The sequence below is a fragment of the Meriones unguiculatus genome, chromosome 2, assembly GCF_030254825.1.
Source record: "Meriones unguiculatus strain TT.TT164.6M chromosome 2, Bangor_MerUng_6.1, whole genome shotgun sequence".
In the NCBI taxonomy this organism is placed as follows: domain Eukaryota; kingdom Metazoa; phylum Chordata; class Mammalia; order Rodentia; family Muridae; genus Meriones; species Meriones unguiculatus.
Window position 1 is genome coordinate 165503611 of NC_083350.1, and position 16416 is coordinate 165520026.

General features: G+C 38.8%; 2 protein-coding genes across 8 annotated transcripts in view; one reads left to right on the plus strand and one right to left on the minus strand.

The window, feature by feature from the left end:
* Positions 1-16416, plus strand: part of Med12l (mediator complex subunit 12L) — a 314509-nt gene that overhangs the window by 242190 nt on the left and 55903 nt on the right. For 6 of the 7 annotated variants that reach the window (XM_060378349.1, XM_060378355.1, XM_060378353.1 and 3 more), the window contains 8 exons: positions 259-402; positions 2065-2228; positions 6524-6655; positions 11073-11300; positions 11868-12009; positions 13250-13370; positions 13735-13836; positions 14506-14619. In XM_060378349.1, coding sequence (XP_060234332.1) covers positions 259-402; positions 2065-2228; positions 6524-6655; positions 11073-11300; positions 11868-12009; positions 13250-13370; positions 13735-13836; positions 14506-14619 — 1147 coding nt within the window. The remainder of the gene's footprint in view (positions 1-258; positions 403-2064; positions 2229-6523; positions 6656-11072; positions 11301-11867; positions 12010-13249; positions 13371-13734; positions 13837-14505; positions 14620-16416) is intronic. The other variant, XM_060378351.1, reaches the window with a different exon arrangement.
* P2ry12 (purinergic receptor P2Y12) overlaps positions 1-16416 on the minus strand; it is a 46054-nt gene that overhangs the window by 16600 nt on the left and 13038 nt on the right. The window lies entirely within an intron of this gene.

The following is a 16416-nucleotide window of genomic DNA, read 5'->3' on the forward strand; positions in this document are numbered from 1 at the left end:
GTCTGAATGATTAACACTTTGGGGTGCTTCCTTTTGGAATCACCAGTACATAGATCAGACTGCAATTTGCTCTATATTTTTTCGAATGATGACTGTAAGAATGCTGATATGTAAATGTTGATTTCTGTGGAAACATATTCTAATTCCTAAGTAGAATCACATGAATTCATACGTGTTTTTAAAAATTACAGTAATTAACCTAGTCCAAGCACCACCCAGACTATTGCGTGTGTGATTTTCCTTGCTTTGTTTGAACAGATCTCTAACAACGTGCTGGAACAAATCACAAGCTTTGCGTCTGGAACATCCTATCACCTCCCTTTGGCTCACCACATCCAGCTCATCTTTGATCTCATGGAGCCAGCACTGAACATCAATGGACTAATTGACTTTGCAATACAGGTGTCAAAAAGACTGTACTATGCCTTTCTCACATTTAGGAGAGCAAGCCTTCCAGACATTGAAGAATCTATCTTATTTTTAATTTTTTGTCTGTTGATTTAAAAATCAGGCTATTACTATATCCTTGAGCTGGTCTGCCTCTGGCCACCCTGCTCAGCCTTTGAGTACCAGTCTACAGGCTTGTAAAGGAGCTTACATTTATTTAAGGTTTTTTAGATTTATTTTATTTTATGTGCATGGGTGTCTTGTCTGCATGCGTATATGCACAGTGTGTGCACATGGTGCCTTCAGAGTTCAAAAGAGGGCATTGGCTCTCTTGGAAGTGGGTTTACAGATGCTTATAAGAAACCGTGTGGGTGCTGGGTACTGAACTTGGGTCCTCTGAGAGAGCAGCTGGTGCTATGAACGACTGAGTCATCTCTGCAGCCCTTTAAATTTTCTAACTTGCATAACTATATGAAACATTTTTAGTTTTATGGGGTACCATATGATGCTTCAAAATGTGTATAGGTTATGTATATTCTTTTTTTTAGGATTTAGTGATATTTTCTTTTTTATTTTTTTTATAAATTATAGTTTATTCACTTTGTATTCTAGCTGTTGCCCCTTCCCTCATACCCACTCAATCCCACCCTCCCTCCCTCATCTCCTCCCATGCCCTTTCCCAACTCCATGTATGTCCTTATATCAAGTTAAACATACCTGTGTCTTAATCATTTCTTGATGGTAGAAAGTAGAATCCTTTCCCCTAATTTTGCCAGGTACAATGCATGCTATTACCTGTGACCACCTACCATATTACAGCACCTAAGAATATCTTGCTCTTATTTAATTGAACGTAGTACCATAGATTAACCTTTCTTAACACTTCTCTGCCTGAGTTTTCTGTGGCCTCTTGGAACCACATCATGCCTTTGAACATGCACCAGTTTCATTGCATTAAAACTGTTTTAAGCACCTAGTGTATTTTAAAGTGTTTGAGGCATTCTGAGCTAACAGTTTTCCTGTTGAGTTACAATTGGTGCTAGTAATATACCTGTCATTTAAAACTATATTGATTTCAAGGTTTTTGTAATTTAGGTTTCGATAACTTATTATTTTGCTTGGGGAATGATGAAATACTATTTTCTCTGTAGTAGAATTTACTAGTGAGAAGCAAAAAAAAAAAATATTTCTAAAATAGTCCTTATAATTTCATTTGTCCCACTGTAGTTATACACATTTTAATTCATTGTTTCCTTGTGTTAATGAATAGACATTAGGTTTGAGTGTTTTATTGCATAGTAGCTCTCAGCTTTATAAATAAGAAAGTAGTTATTTATTGCATTGCATTCAAAGGAAAAAGAAAAGAACAACAACAAAAGAAAAGAAAAAGAACAAAATGAAGAATGCAGTTGTTCTTTAAAATGACCCAATGAGGACTTAGACTATCAGAAAGTTTTGGTAACTGTTTCAGCACTGGTTACATTTCTTGTGTGCACACTTGTGTCTAGACAGAAAAATATTTGTTTCAATTAGTGAAGGCTTAAAAGTAAATACCAGCAAAAACTAGTGTGTTTGCAGATGACATAGTGTACATATCAAGAGCATTAATTGTGCGTTGAAGGGCTCTCCTGTTTGTTTTGTCACCTACACATTTTTCACTTGCTTCTCCTTTCACAGCTGCTGAATGAACTGAGCGTAGTGGAAGCAGAGCTGCTTTTGAAGTCTTCTAGCCTGGCGGGAAGCTACACGACAGGGCTGTGCGTCTGCATCGTGGCTGTGCTCAGGCGGTATCATAGTTGCCTGATCCTAAATCCTGACCAGACAGCTCAGGTGTTTGAAGGGTGGGTACATAAGTGACATTGTTTTTGTTTGTTTGGTTGGTTGGTTGGTTGGTTGGTTTGGTTTGGTTTTTGTTTTTTTTTTTTGTGTGTGTGTGTGTGTGTTTTTCTTTCTCTGATCCTAAAAAGTAGAATTCATAGTGTGATACAGTGCTTTTGAGAGAAAATTGTACTGAAATATATAAACTATTTTGGTAATAGTTTTACCAAAACTGCTTTGAAGAGCAGATATAAATGTCAGAAGTGTGTTTGATTGCCTCTTTGTTTATTTACTACTTTTCTTTCCATTTCTGGCCATTCACCAGCCTTCTTCTCATTTCTGCCACAGAACAACTGGACTTACTGCAAGCAGTAAATACTAGTAACTCTTCACCTATTCTCAGTTTATGCTTGAAAAAATCAGATACTAAGTAAGCTTTGCAACACATTTGCACTACAGAAACTTCATCGTCTTCTTCCTAATCAATGAAATCTGTATCATTTAACAGGGGAAGACTTTGGAAGTGGTATTGCACAGCTAATTAATCTTGCACATTTTCACAAGTATTCTTAACTGGAAGTTGACCCATTACAGTTTTATCAATACCATTCTTTTAAAACCATTAATTCATTCAATTTTAAAATAATAATTCTTTCAATAAATCATTCGCTGGTCATGTACTCATATTGAGTCAGAAAAGGTATTTTTGTTTGGTTATTAGATTGTTAGTTTGAAATTCTTTTAATATCATCACTTATTTTGACATTTAAAATATCTTAGTAAATATTCACAAAACTGTATTTGACTTAAGTTTGTTATATTTTTACCTTATGTATAATGCCCTGGCTTGCTTTTTGTTGCTGTGGTAAATACAATGACCAAAATCAACTTTAACAAAGGTTTTTTGTTGTTGTTGTTGTTGATTATATGGTGTAGTTGTATCATTGAGGCACACCAAGACAGGAGTTCAAGGAAGGAATCTGGATTCAGGAACTTACTGGCTTGCTTCCTTTCGCTTGCTCAGCTAGCTACTCTACACAGCCCTGGCCCACCTGCTTAGAGATGGTACAGCCTACACTCAACTGAACCCTCCTGTGTGAATTAGACATTAAGCAAATGTCCCCCAGGCCATTTCCAAGTGACTCAGGGTTGTGTCAGGTTGACAGCTGACTCGAACAGTGACACACAGTAGGGCTTTTTGCCAAAATAAAAATCTTCACCCTTAATGTGACTGAGAATATCAGGTGTCGTATGAGAATATCTGTCAAGTGAAATCACTACTCTAAGATGAATACAACTATCTTCCTCTTCTGCCAGTTCCTCTCCCTGCCCAACCTGGTCTTTCCTCCTAGATCCACTCCTCTCCCATTTCCCTTTAGAAATGAACAGGCCTCCCAGGAATAGCAAATGGACATGGTATAATGATAAGTTACAATAATATTAGGCACAGTTCCTCATACCAAAGCTGGACAAGGCCACCCAGTAGGAGGAAAAAGTTCCCCAAAGCAGGCAAAAGAGTCAGAGATAATATATACTCCCACTGTTAGGAATCCTACAAGAACACCAAGGTATGCAACCATAACATACGTATAGGGGGCCTAGGTCAACCCCATACAGGCTCCTTGATAGTGGGTCCAGTCTCTGTGAACCTCTGTGAGCCTTGCTGAGTTGATTCTGTGGGCCATGTTCTGTGGTGTCCCTGACCCCTCTGCTCCTACAATCCTTCCCTACCTCCTTCAGGATTCTCCAGGTTCTACCTAATGTTTGGCTTTGAGTGTCTGCATCTGCTCCCATTAGTTGCTGGATAAAGCTGACAGTTATGCTAGGCTCCAGTCCATGAGTAAAACAGACTGTCATTAGGGATCATTTTATTGACTTTTTTTTTTTTTTTTACCAGTTGTGCGTGGTTCTATCTTAGGTCTCTAGGCTATCCAGGTTCCTGGCCATCCAGGCAGTATCTGGTATGAGCTCCATCTCATGGAGTGAGTCTCAAGGTGGACTGGCCATTGGTGGGCCACTTCCAAAAGTTCTGTACCACCTTTGCCGCAGCACCTTTGTCCTCGTAGGCAGGACAAATTGTAGGTCGAAGGCTTGGTGGCTGGCTTGCTATCCCAGTGCCACCACTTGAAGGCTTGCCTGCTTCCAGAAGATGGCCAGTTCAGGGTCTGTTTCAACCATTAGTAGGAGTCTTTGCTAGGTTCTCACTAGTAGATTCCAGGGAGTTTTCATTGCACTAGTTTCTACCTTGTCTCCCAAATGCACCTCCATTCCAGTTGTCTCTCCCAGAATTTCCTCCATCTGTCTTGCTCACCCCATACACACACCTGATCCCTACTGTTCCTGTCCCCACCTGCCCTCAGTCCACTCACAAAATCTATTCTATTTATCCTCCCAAGGCAGCTTCTCATGTTCCTCCTTGAGCCCTCCTTGTTACTTAGTCTCTCTGGGTCTTTGGAGAATAAAAGCAGGATTATCCTTTTACTTTTACAGCCATTTCCCGTTATAAGTGAGACATACCTCAATAGGGCAAAATGGCAGCCTACAGTATAGGAAAAGTTTACCAACTCCACATCTGATGGAAGACTAATGCTCAAAATATACAAGTAATTCAAGAAACTAGACACCAGCAAATAGTCTAATTTTAAAAATGGGCTACAGGTATAAACAGAATTCTCAACAGAGGAATCACAAATGGCTGAGAAGCCCTTGATATATTCAATATTGTTAGCCATCAGGGAAATGCAACTCGAAACAAATTTGTGAGTCCATCTTTTACCTGTCATAATGGCTAAGATCAAAACCACAAGTAACAGTTCACTGTGTTGCTGATGTGGAGCTGGTGGAACACTCTCCATTTCTGATGGGAGTGCAAAGTTGTGGAGCCACTTTGAAAGTCAATGTGGTGACATCTCAATGAACTGGGAATTGTTCTACCTCAAGACCTAGCTATACCATCCTGGGCATGAACCCAAAAGTCACTCTGTCCTGCCACAAGGGCACTTGCTCAGTTGTGTTTATTGAGGCTTTCTTCATAATATTCAGAGACTGGAAACAACCTAGATGCCTCTCAACCAAAGAATAGATAAGAAAATGTGGTACATTTATACAGTGGAGTATTACTTACATGGTTAAACATACACATACACACACACACACACACACACACACACACACACACGACATCATAAAATTTGCAGACAAATGGCTGGAACTAGGAAAAAAAATCATCCAGAGTGAGATAATTCAGATGCAGAAAGACAAACATGGTATGTTGCCCTTTTTTATAATCAACAAATAGCCCTGCCTGGTGACATTCCTTCAGACCTCATAGCCGCTCCTCTAGTCTCCTTGCATCCATCTCTGATGCTGGAGAATTGCTGTCCCTAATGGACCTGCACACTGCAGACTACCTCTTGATTTTCCTAGTCTTCTGAATGGTGGAGATTGGTCCACTATGCCCAGGGAATCCTAATCTCTCCTTTCCTTTCTCTGTTCAGGTCACATCACCTTATTAGTGCAGTAATGATGGTGAGATGGAATATTATTAAACTCCTTTCAGGGACTGAGTCACAATTTGTGACACTATTAGTGGCATGTTATATGGAGTGCTATGTCAGATACAGGGTGGTGGTGGAGTCAGACATGTCTGCTTGGACAGTAGGTATTTCCTTCTATGCCGTACTGACATATATGCTGTATGGACAGAGGAGTGTGTAGTTTTGAATGGAGGAAAATGGCTCTGGTACTGGTACTCCTGAAAGAAAGGCATTATTGTAAAGGATGCCTCTAAAGAGAATGGACTTTTATCTTTTTATATAAGATAAGCCAAGATAAATTTGCTAGTAATTAGGATAAGGAAGAAGAATGGGATTTCAAATCATGAATTCAACAAGCTCAGCAGATTTCCTGAATTGAAGAATTATTTCTTTCCAGACTAGTAAACTCTTTGGCAACTGATTGAATTTGTGAAGCTTTGTATTGACTTGAACTTTTCTGCCTAGTTTTTTTTTGTTTGTTTGTTCTAGTCACAGACACTTAAGTGATGGAGTTCTGAGTGCTCATCATAATTCCTTTCATTACTTTTGTTTCTTACTTTAAGAGATGTTTCTGAGGGTTTTTTTTTTTAGCTTATCTAGTATTTAGCATAAGAATAATCTATGTTTCATAACTTCGTATTTTTATGAAAAATCGGGTTTCTTTTTCTGATGTCTGATGCCTATTTCTAAGTACTAGGTAGACACACTCAAATCTTAAAAATTCATCAGTTGCTCACATACTATCAAGACGTGCCTTTTTCATTCCTGTGCTCTGACCTCAGGTTGTGTGGCGTGGTGAAACATGTTGTCAACCCGTCAGAATGTTCTTCCCCTGAAAGATGTATCCTGGCCTACCTCTATGACCTCTACATATCCTGCAGCCACCTCCGGAGTAAATTTGGAGACCTTTTCAGGTGAATAGAAGAAAAGTAAAAACACACAGATATGATCACACCTCTGTTTGTTAATGATCCCATTGCTGTTTTCATCCTATGCACTAATGTAAGGTAATCTAAAGTTATTTGCTCTATTCAAGAGTCATTTAAACAGAGTACTAAATACCTAGTGACAATAAGTAATGGTAGATTGCAAGACATTTTTTTTTTTTTAGTCTGTAGATAACATTGATTTTAGGTGACAAATTGCACATCACTCGTGTGAAAGGGTCTCTTAAGATTTTACATTCTTTTCGAAGTTTTAGGTAAGCCTTATTAACGACATGATAAAAATTTGGTATATGTTTCTATTTTAATTTAAAATAGAATTCAAATTTTAAAAAAGTCTTACAAAGACTCATTAAAGGCAATGCTTTTGTGTCACATCCTTCTTTTCTCCCATGTCACACCTTTTATTCAATTATATATATATCTTTTAAAATTAATTGCTCTTTGATCACCTCCCCCTGAGGGGGAGCAGCCTTACCAGGCCACAGAGGAAGACAATGCAGCCACTCCTGATGAGACCTAACAGACTAGGATCAGAAGGAAGAAAAAGAAAACCTCCCCTACCAGTGGGCTTGGGGAGGGGAGTGTGTGGAGAAGGGGGAGGAAGGGAGGGATTGGGAGAGGAGGAGGGAGGGAACTAGAGGGGGGAAACAAAGTAAATCAAGTATAATTAAAAAAAGTAACATAAAAATATTAAAAAATTAATTTATTCACTTTATATCCAATTGTAGCCCCCCTCTCTCCTCTCCTCTCCCAGCCTCTTCCTTCTCCTCCCATTCCCCTGTTCCTCAGAGAAGGGGTGCCACTCCTACCCACTCACCCCAGCTCATCAAGTCCCATCAGGACTGAGCAAGTCCTCTCTCCCTGTGGTCTGGCTAGGCAGCCCCACCAGGGGGAGTGATCAAAAAGCAGACAGCCCCACCCCCTTACTAGCAGACTTTTCATGCTACTTTGTCTTTAGCATTGCTTGTGCATCGTAAAGTCTTCCTGCTTCCTAGAGACTCATTAAGGCTCCATACCTGTAATCTCTACTACTTTCCAACCTGGTTTTTTAAAATTTATTTTTTCTCTTTTTAAAATAAGTTTACTCTTTAGAAAATCACTTCGTGTGTGAATGAGATACTAATGAAAGGCTAGCACCTCTCTAAGTATCACTTAAGCAACATAAATTAATTGCAATTATTTGCATGCATGACCTGTTTTATTCAACTCCATTACAATTTGATAAATATTGATGTTTGTGGCACGACAGAGTGTACCTGTGTTCCTTGTGAGACAACACTGTTGAATCTGCAGATGACCTGCTTGACATTAGGCCTTTAGACTGCAACTATTATCCTGCCAAGAATCCCGCTCCTGTCAATTAATTGTGCTTCTCTAGGAACATTTTCTTAAATGAGACCAAAAGTTTTTAGCTTTATAAACTTTATACTTTTATCTTCTCAGAACTTTGATTCAGAGTTCACAACGAATTAATATTTACAGTAGTTAGAGCCTCCTGTTAGAACACAATGCTGTTTGTTTAACTGTGGCTACAGTTTCTTGAGTAAAAACATCCTGTATTTTGCCTTTGCCTCAACCTTACTTGGAATATTCTTTCAAAAAAAATTTTTGCATGCTTTCTTCCTCATTTGTGTCTCTGCTTTCTTAATGGTCCATTTAAGTAGGATTCCCAATTACTTTCCATCTATTGCTTAACATGTTTGTATTTGCAGGTAGTGTACGTACTAGACACTAAGTGGCTATTGAGGAATTTTAGAAGGGAATAATGTGGCAGGGGATTTGGGGAATCCAGAAGGAATATAGAAGACATGTCGGTTACAGTCATCTCTGCTCCTCTTTGCCTTATATTCAGTTTGCCTTAAAACCAGGAGCTCTGATTTCCATGTATCTATCACGTTTGGCCATTCTTCAGTATCCCCATCACTGCCATCATAGGCATCTCTTTCTTGGGCCAGCTTGCAGAGTCTTTCTCACTGGCTTTAGTGCCGTTACCCAGACTCAATGTAGCAAATTCTCAGAACATCTCCTGAGGCAACTCTTTCAAACAAGAATGTCTGCAAAGATCGATGGTTACTGTCTGTGCAATCCAAAACTCACAACTCTGATTTAGCTTTTCAAAATTGTTGGCTTCCATCTTTCTTCTGTTCCTTTTCTTTAGTGTGTTCTCTTCTGTCCCAGGAAACCTCACTTCGGGTCCGCACACCCAGGACACACTCTCCTTGCTACTGCCTTTCCCTTGTATGAAGTCTTTCCCAGTTTGGTACTGTGCATTGTTATACATGCATGTTACACATATTGTAATGGTGATCTGTGGCCTTGCTCTTTGACCACCTTGTTCTAAATGGCTGCCTGTTCTCAGTCAGTCATTCTGTAAACTTCAGTATTGGCTGATCCTCATATATTATATATTTACTTGTGGTTTGGTTCTTCTCTGGCATGCAAATCTCCTGAGAGCTTATATTGTTCACTCTTTTATCTCAAAGTTTTGAAGACAGGATAACTCTTGGTAGGCATTACTGCATTTTGACATAAAACTGTCTATACTACTGCTGCCTTGTTGCACTGCTGTTGATACAAGACTGGTCATGTTACTAAAGAAAACTGGAAAATGTTCCATTTGTTTTTAATAACTATAAAATATTTGAATGAGTCTCAGGAAACTTCATGGGACTGATGTAACAATAAAAACACTTCATTTTCTTCTGTTGGTGCATTTTGAATTTTTAGTTTACATTTCTCAGATAATGTTCTCATTGAAGATAGGCTTTTTGCAACACCCCTGGTTTAAATGGTGGACTTTTCCATAATGGGATAAGTGAGCTCATTGGGTAAAGTGCACAGGATGTATTTGGGGGTGGCTAAGGTGCTCTTAACATCAGCAGGGTGGGCATTCCAGATAATCAATGAACTGTCCTCACGAACAGATAAGAAAGGAATACAACTGTCTTGAAATATTGTGCAAGTCCGGGGATTAAGGAAACATTTAAAAAGAAGCTAAATGTGCAGGGAGATGTCTGTTAGTGCAGCAGTAATAAAATGTTTTGATAATCTTATCTAAAGCACCATACAGTTGTGTAGGGAAAAAAACATTGGGGGAAGTATGGCACTCTACCCCTGCTTGAGCTCCTGTGTCCCAAGCACTGTGCTGGTTTTCCACTAAGGTTTTGGATTGTCAGAATCCTGGGAAGGAGAAGTGAGTTTCCTTACCCACAAATGATTGTTCCTGATCATTTTTAACATATGATGAAGCCGGATTTGAAACAAGTTTTCTGACCTCAAGGCACGCATTGCTTTCATTACACTATATCAGGTCTTTTTTGAGACATGCAGTTACACAAGGAACATGTCTGAACTTTTGGCTTCATTACCTGTGTGTAGGCAGCAGAGAGTGGGAAGAATGAGAGAATATTCTTGACAGTAGCCAGCATATTATTAAAACATAGAAGCTCCTCTTGAAAAGTCTGATAAAGCAGATAAGAAGTCTAGAAAGGAAAGGCACAGAGGCTCAGTCAGAGTTTGGAGAAGTTAGGATTTCCAGCCAAGGTGGCTTTTCAGAGAATTTAAGGGCAAAGTGGAGTAGATCTCAAAAGCTAAGAAGGAAAAAAAGAAAAGTGTTTAATGTTTGGTAGATCTATGTGTCACCCTAGTAACAGAACTTGCATCTGCCAGGACTTTGGTCCAGAAAACCGTGCTACATAGTAGAGCTCTTGAATAGGAAAAGGGTTACTGCTTACGGACGTTCAGCCCACACCAAGAGGGTCTTAGAAGACGAGCACCTATGGAATCAAAAGTGCGGGGTTACGCCATTGCTTGTCTGCAGAGAAACACTGGGGAGCACGTTCTGATTCTCTCTTATTTCTAGGATCTTGTACCTGTTCAGATGTTGCCCACTGAAAATTCTCAGTTGATAGAGCATATTCTTAAAACATTTTTGCTTGTTTCACAGGAGTACTTGAAATACAGGATGCAGCCCTCGCTAGTCAGGAGCTTAGAGGCCCCTCCTCTTCAAGTGTTGGGATTATAGGTGTACGAGGCTATGCCCAACTACCTTACATTTTTCTCCTGTTGCTTTACGGTTTCTTCACATGAGAGGGTGCATTACCTCTATTCCTCTTGGGAAATCTGAGCTCCAGAAATGCAGGAGGTCCACTTCCACTTGTCACAGCGGTAGCCCCGAGCCCACAGTAGCCTTGGCACCAGAGCTACCACTGGACATAACTACACACAAATTTATGAAGAATTTGAAATTAATAAAAGTAGGTTGTGGATCATCTAGGAAGGTAGAGTTGTTGCCACTTAACATGGCCGTACGTGAAGTGATTTCTTTGGTGGTTTTGTTCTTTTTCTTTTCTTTTCTTTTCTAACTGTTTTTTTCTAACCTTAGTAGTGCCTGTTCAAAAGTAAAGCAGACCATATATAACAATGTAATGCCTGCAAACTCCAACTTACGCTGGGATCCAGACTTTATGATGGATTTTATTGAGAATCCCTCAGCAAGAAGCATCAATTATTCAATGCTGGGCAAGATCCTCAATGACAATCCTGCCAATCGGTACAGCTTTGTCTGCAACACACTTATGAATGTGTGCATGGGACACCAGGATGCCGGCCGGTGAGCTTCTTTGCCCTGAATGCATCAGTAATCAAAGAGGAGTTGCTTTACCTGGGCTCATATTTCCTTTCCTTTTATTCCTGATTCTACCCCTGCTGTCTCCTAATTAATATTCTTAACCTGAGAAATAGTGGTTTTGGGGTTCTTGGTTTGGCCATGTGTTTTTTTATTTATGATCCAATTCAAAAAACATATACAATTCTAAAAGGAACATTATACTTTGATATAAACTGTACTTAGGACTTCTTACATTACATAATATCTTTAGCTATTTATTCTGGTGGTGCTAGGAACTGACCCAAGGACCTTTCATACAATATATCCACAGCCTTGTGTCCTTAATTTTTTGATATTTATAAAGTATAAAAGTATAAATAAAGTTTATTCATAAATCAAAAATATGCTAATTCACTTGTGCTAATTATATGTTACTTAACAAGGGGTATTTATTATATCCTTAAATCTAAGTGATGCTTAATGATAATGAAATGTGTATTCAATAAAGAAGCCACATGTAATCATTCCTCATTTGTACCAATTCACTTTCTGCTATCTTTTCCCCCCTAGGATAAATGACATAGCCAATTTCTCCTCTGAGCTAACTGCTTGCTGTACGATTCTTAGTTCGGAGTGGCTGGGGGTTCTGAAGGCTCTTTGTTGTTCTTCAAACCATGTGTGGGGATTTAACGATGTACTCTGCACTGTGGATGTAAGTTTTCTCTTTATTTTAAAATCGCAATTCAAAATTAGGCTAATGTTTTTTCACTACTAAACTCATTAAACTGTAACATAGCAAAACATTTCTATGTTTTCAAAAGTGATAGTGTTTCCATAGAATCATTACCATGAATTAAATCAATTTAAAAAAATAAAAAAAAGAAGGTATTTTAACATGTTTCCTTGTTGCCTGGTTTCCATCAGCTGAGGTTTTACATGTGGATGGCTGTGCTGTTCTTTTCCAGCTTGGATTCCTCAGAATAGGACATAAAGCGTTTAGTACATGAAGAGAACCAGAATATGTTTAAGTCTAAGGATTTGTTATTTTGTAGATGAAAGTTCTTGTGTAGACTCAAAGGATATTCACTGTGTCTCAGAGTATGTCTGTAGAGTGATGGAGCACTTGCCCAAATATGTACCAGGATTTCCCGGTCTCCCATGTATAGATCTTAAATATCTACGTGGATTCTCTATCCATTTTTGTTTTTGTCATGTCTTGGGGTGATCTTTGTCAGAGATTTGTATATGTTATTAAAGAAACTTGACAGTTGTAAAAGCTAAAAGCCTCCTTCCCATTTCTGCTGTCTTGGGGTTAAATGAATGCACAATCCTGCCTCCCTTTCTTCATTCTATGCACCAAGATTTTATGTAGGCAAATACATTAGTGATAGGCTGCTTTTCAACACCAAAAACTATCTAAGGTTATTTTAGATACATCTTTGTGACTTGCTGCATCCAGTACCAGTCACTAGAGAGCCTGCCATTATGGTAGTTGCATTCTTAGTGATTTCATTCAATGTCTTGAGAGATCCAGAATGTAGAGATTTCATTGAGGCTGAATTAACTTCTTCCCCTTCCTTTCTCTCATATTTCTTTTTAAAATTTAGCAGCCAATTGAAATCTTTTGAAGTTCCTTTAAAATGAATTCTCTCGCATTAAAAAAATGCATTCCATTGACAAGTATAGATTATCGTATATCTTTTAGCAGCTTCCAGTTTTTGCTCTTGTGTTGTATTTTCTTAGTTGCATGCAAATGAATTAAAGGTCAGCATCTGCTTAGAACATTGGGATATGAGTAAACTTGCTTTTTTTCTTACTATAGTAGACTATTATGAAGTTAATGGTCATAAGTCATTTCCCTCTGTTGGTTCATATTGAGGTCTTATGGGCATTGCCAGTATTCTCTTAGAGTGCTCATTGGGTATTAAAACGTGTCAATGTTTCTCTTGAAGGTGAGTGACCTTTCCTTCCATGATTCACTAGCTACTTTCATTGCTATCCTGATCGCACGGCAGTGTTTCTCACTGGAAGACGTCGTGCAGCACGTAGCTCTCCCCTCTCTCCTGGCGGCAGGTAAGCTGGTCCGGAGCTGCATTTGTTCTTCTTTTGCTGTGTGGAAGTCATGTGTGACCATTTAAGCAGAGGGAAAGGGCCATTTTAAGGACGTGTGCATTGTGGGTTGGCATGGTACCCGGTAGAGTCGGTAGAAATGAAGTAGCTGTTTTATACAGCGTTAACGTTGAACTCTGGAACAGCAAAGGGCTACTGCTTTAGTGTGTTAAGGCAGCATGAAGGTTCCTTGGAAAGTCATAACTCCTGACCTTACTAGAAATGGAGGGTTATTTAATGTATTCCAGAAAATTTAGCAGTAGAAAATCTGGAAAGCTTGTTGTGGAGTATGTGAGGAGCCTTGTGTTTAATCTCCTTCTTTTCCCAGCTTGTGGAGATGCGGATGCAGAGCCTGGGGCAAGAATGACATGCCGCCTCCTGCTTCACCTCTTCCGAGCCCCCCAGGCCTGCTTTTTCCCTCAAGCAACAGGTGAGCTGACCTCAGTGGAAGCTCTGCTTCTCTGTTTATTTGGAACTTTTGGTTCTACTGTGACCAAGTGAGCTGGCCTGTTTGTAATTTCCTCCCTGGTTTCCATGGTCTTGAATCTGCAGATGATGGAGAAATGAGATAATGCCATTGAAATGGCTGTCAGCACCTTCCATGATGTAACATGAGGATATATTGGGAAATAAAATGAGGAATTAATAAACAATAAAAATGCCTGGGCTCTTAGGAAATACTGTGTTGGTGGGAAGCCTCATCCTTTTGCATACTCTGTGTTGATTCTAGGCCATGCCATCTCAGCTTCAGGGGATGACAACTCATTTATTTATTTTTTTCTAAGGCAATGGAGGATATTAGTATTGTGCTAAATCATTTCCACATAGAGATGGATGTGTCTTGTGGGAATCCTACTAATCTTTTTCCTACATCTCTTTGAGGAGCAGAAACATCGTTTTAATAATAATTAAAGAGAAAAGGTTAAGTAAGAATACTGGCAGTGTTTCTTAGTGATTCTATGGAGCATCAATTAATGCAAACTAATGTCAATTAAGTGCCCACAAGCTAACAATGAAAGGCCTTACTGACTGTAAATGATTACAGAAGATGGTTAATGATGGTGAAGAGGCCATTAAAGAGTTGTTGTTGTTTTCATAGGCAAACCTTTCCCTGGAATAAGATCATCTTGTGATAGACACCTCTTAGCTGCAGCTCACAACAGCATAGAAGTGGGAGCCGTTTTTGCTGTCTTAAAGGCAATTATGATGCTTGGTAAGACTATCCTGGCCTTTTGCTTCTTGGCTAATCACCAGAAGTAGAGGCAAGATAATTTTTATTCACTGCAAAATCTAAGTAATATTATGTTAATGGAAACATCCTTTTTTTTTTTTTTTTTTTTTTTTTTGTTCATCCTGGAAAAAATATGGTTGGCTTTGCCTAAGTCCAAGTAATGGGAACTTTAAGGATTCTATCTCTTAACTAAGGTGACCCTGGGAGAACTGTAATATAAGTTTTTGAGTTTGGTTTTAATTGTGTGCTACTTCGTTCTCATGTAAATCAGGGCCTCTGACCCACAGGATTGTTTTGCCTTCATTTTACTGTGACAGAAATCGCACTCCATGATAGGCAAGAATGACTTGATATTTTTAATAAAAGGTTAAATTTCAGCCAAATTATATTCCAGGTGCAGAAAATTAGTGTTTCTTTTTCTGTTGTGACTCAGAACAAGTTCATACACTTTGCTATATGTTCAAGAAACAGGTGGAATTGCAGTGATACTTATATTGCTGGTAATCAGCAGGAGATGTCAGTGCTTTTCTTCTAATTCATGATGCCCAAGATTCCCTTTGCATTCCTATTTGTAGATATTTTATAAGAGTGCCTTCTATTTACTGCCTTCTATTTATCAGCAGTGTAACACCTCAGGGTACTTTTAAGTAAACCGTAAAAGGATTTGAATGATTAGGGATCTCCAGTATTACCTACTTTTCACTTGGGTACGCCTTATTTTGCCTTCAGACAAACAATAGCTGTCACTTCGTGTTCTGAAACAGTTCGCTTCGATTTAAACAATTACTGAGTGGACAGATTTCGGTTTATGTGAGATTTAAATAACACAAATAACATAACCTTACCTTGATTGACAGATGTTATTTGTGGATGACAGAGAATAATAGCAGAATGTTCATAAAACAGCCTATTAAAAATCAGTTTAAAAGAATATATATCTAAAAGAACACACAATTTTTTTTTTAGTTTTCTCCAGTACAGTGCCACTAGATCTATCAGCCACAATCAAGGGCAGCCCCCATGCCCAGGAAAGTTCCCCATGCCCAGGCATGGCTGGCCAACACAAAGTGGACTCTGCTTCTTCTTCCTTTCTCACTCTTGTTTTGTACACTTTTTGTTTTGCTTTTTTTTTGTCTTATTCATTTTGTTTGTTTTGATTTTTTTTTTGTTTTTGTTTTTAAATTTTTATTTGGGGGGTTGAGAGGTCAAGAGAAAGAGCATGAAGTTGGATGCTTAGTGAAATATGGAGATCTGGGAAAGGAACAGCATATGTTCAAAATATATTATGAAAAAAAAACCTAAATTAAAAACAACCATACTTTTCTGAATTTTGTAGCAGAACAAGAGGTAATGCCAACATGGAGGCTCCAGCCTTTTTTATGAGCTCAGGACCCTTATAGTAATATGCAGTCCATACTAACTGCTGATTTCAGCCAGTATGATTTCTCTACAGTAAAGATGTTTGAAGGGAAGTAGAACAGGTCAACGCCGCCGATAAATAATCATTAGGGTCACGAAGGTAGAAGCTGGATTTCTCTTGGACTATTTCTAAAACTAAGAGCTAAGTCAGTAAAAATACAAAATAGATTTCTAATAACCTCATGTTGGAAGTGTGAATGCATAGTGACACATTTCAGCGTGTGCACAATGATGAGTCTCATCTAGACAGTGGTCCCTTGTTTATAGAACTGGTCTAATCCCCATGTAAAGTTGCCAGTCTTTTCAGATATTCAAATAATGTGAGAGGTTCTTGGCCTGAGAAGTTATACACAGTTGAGT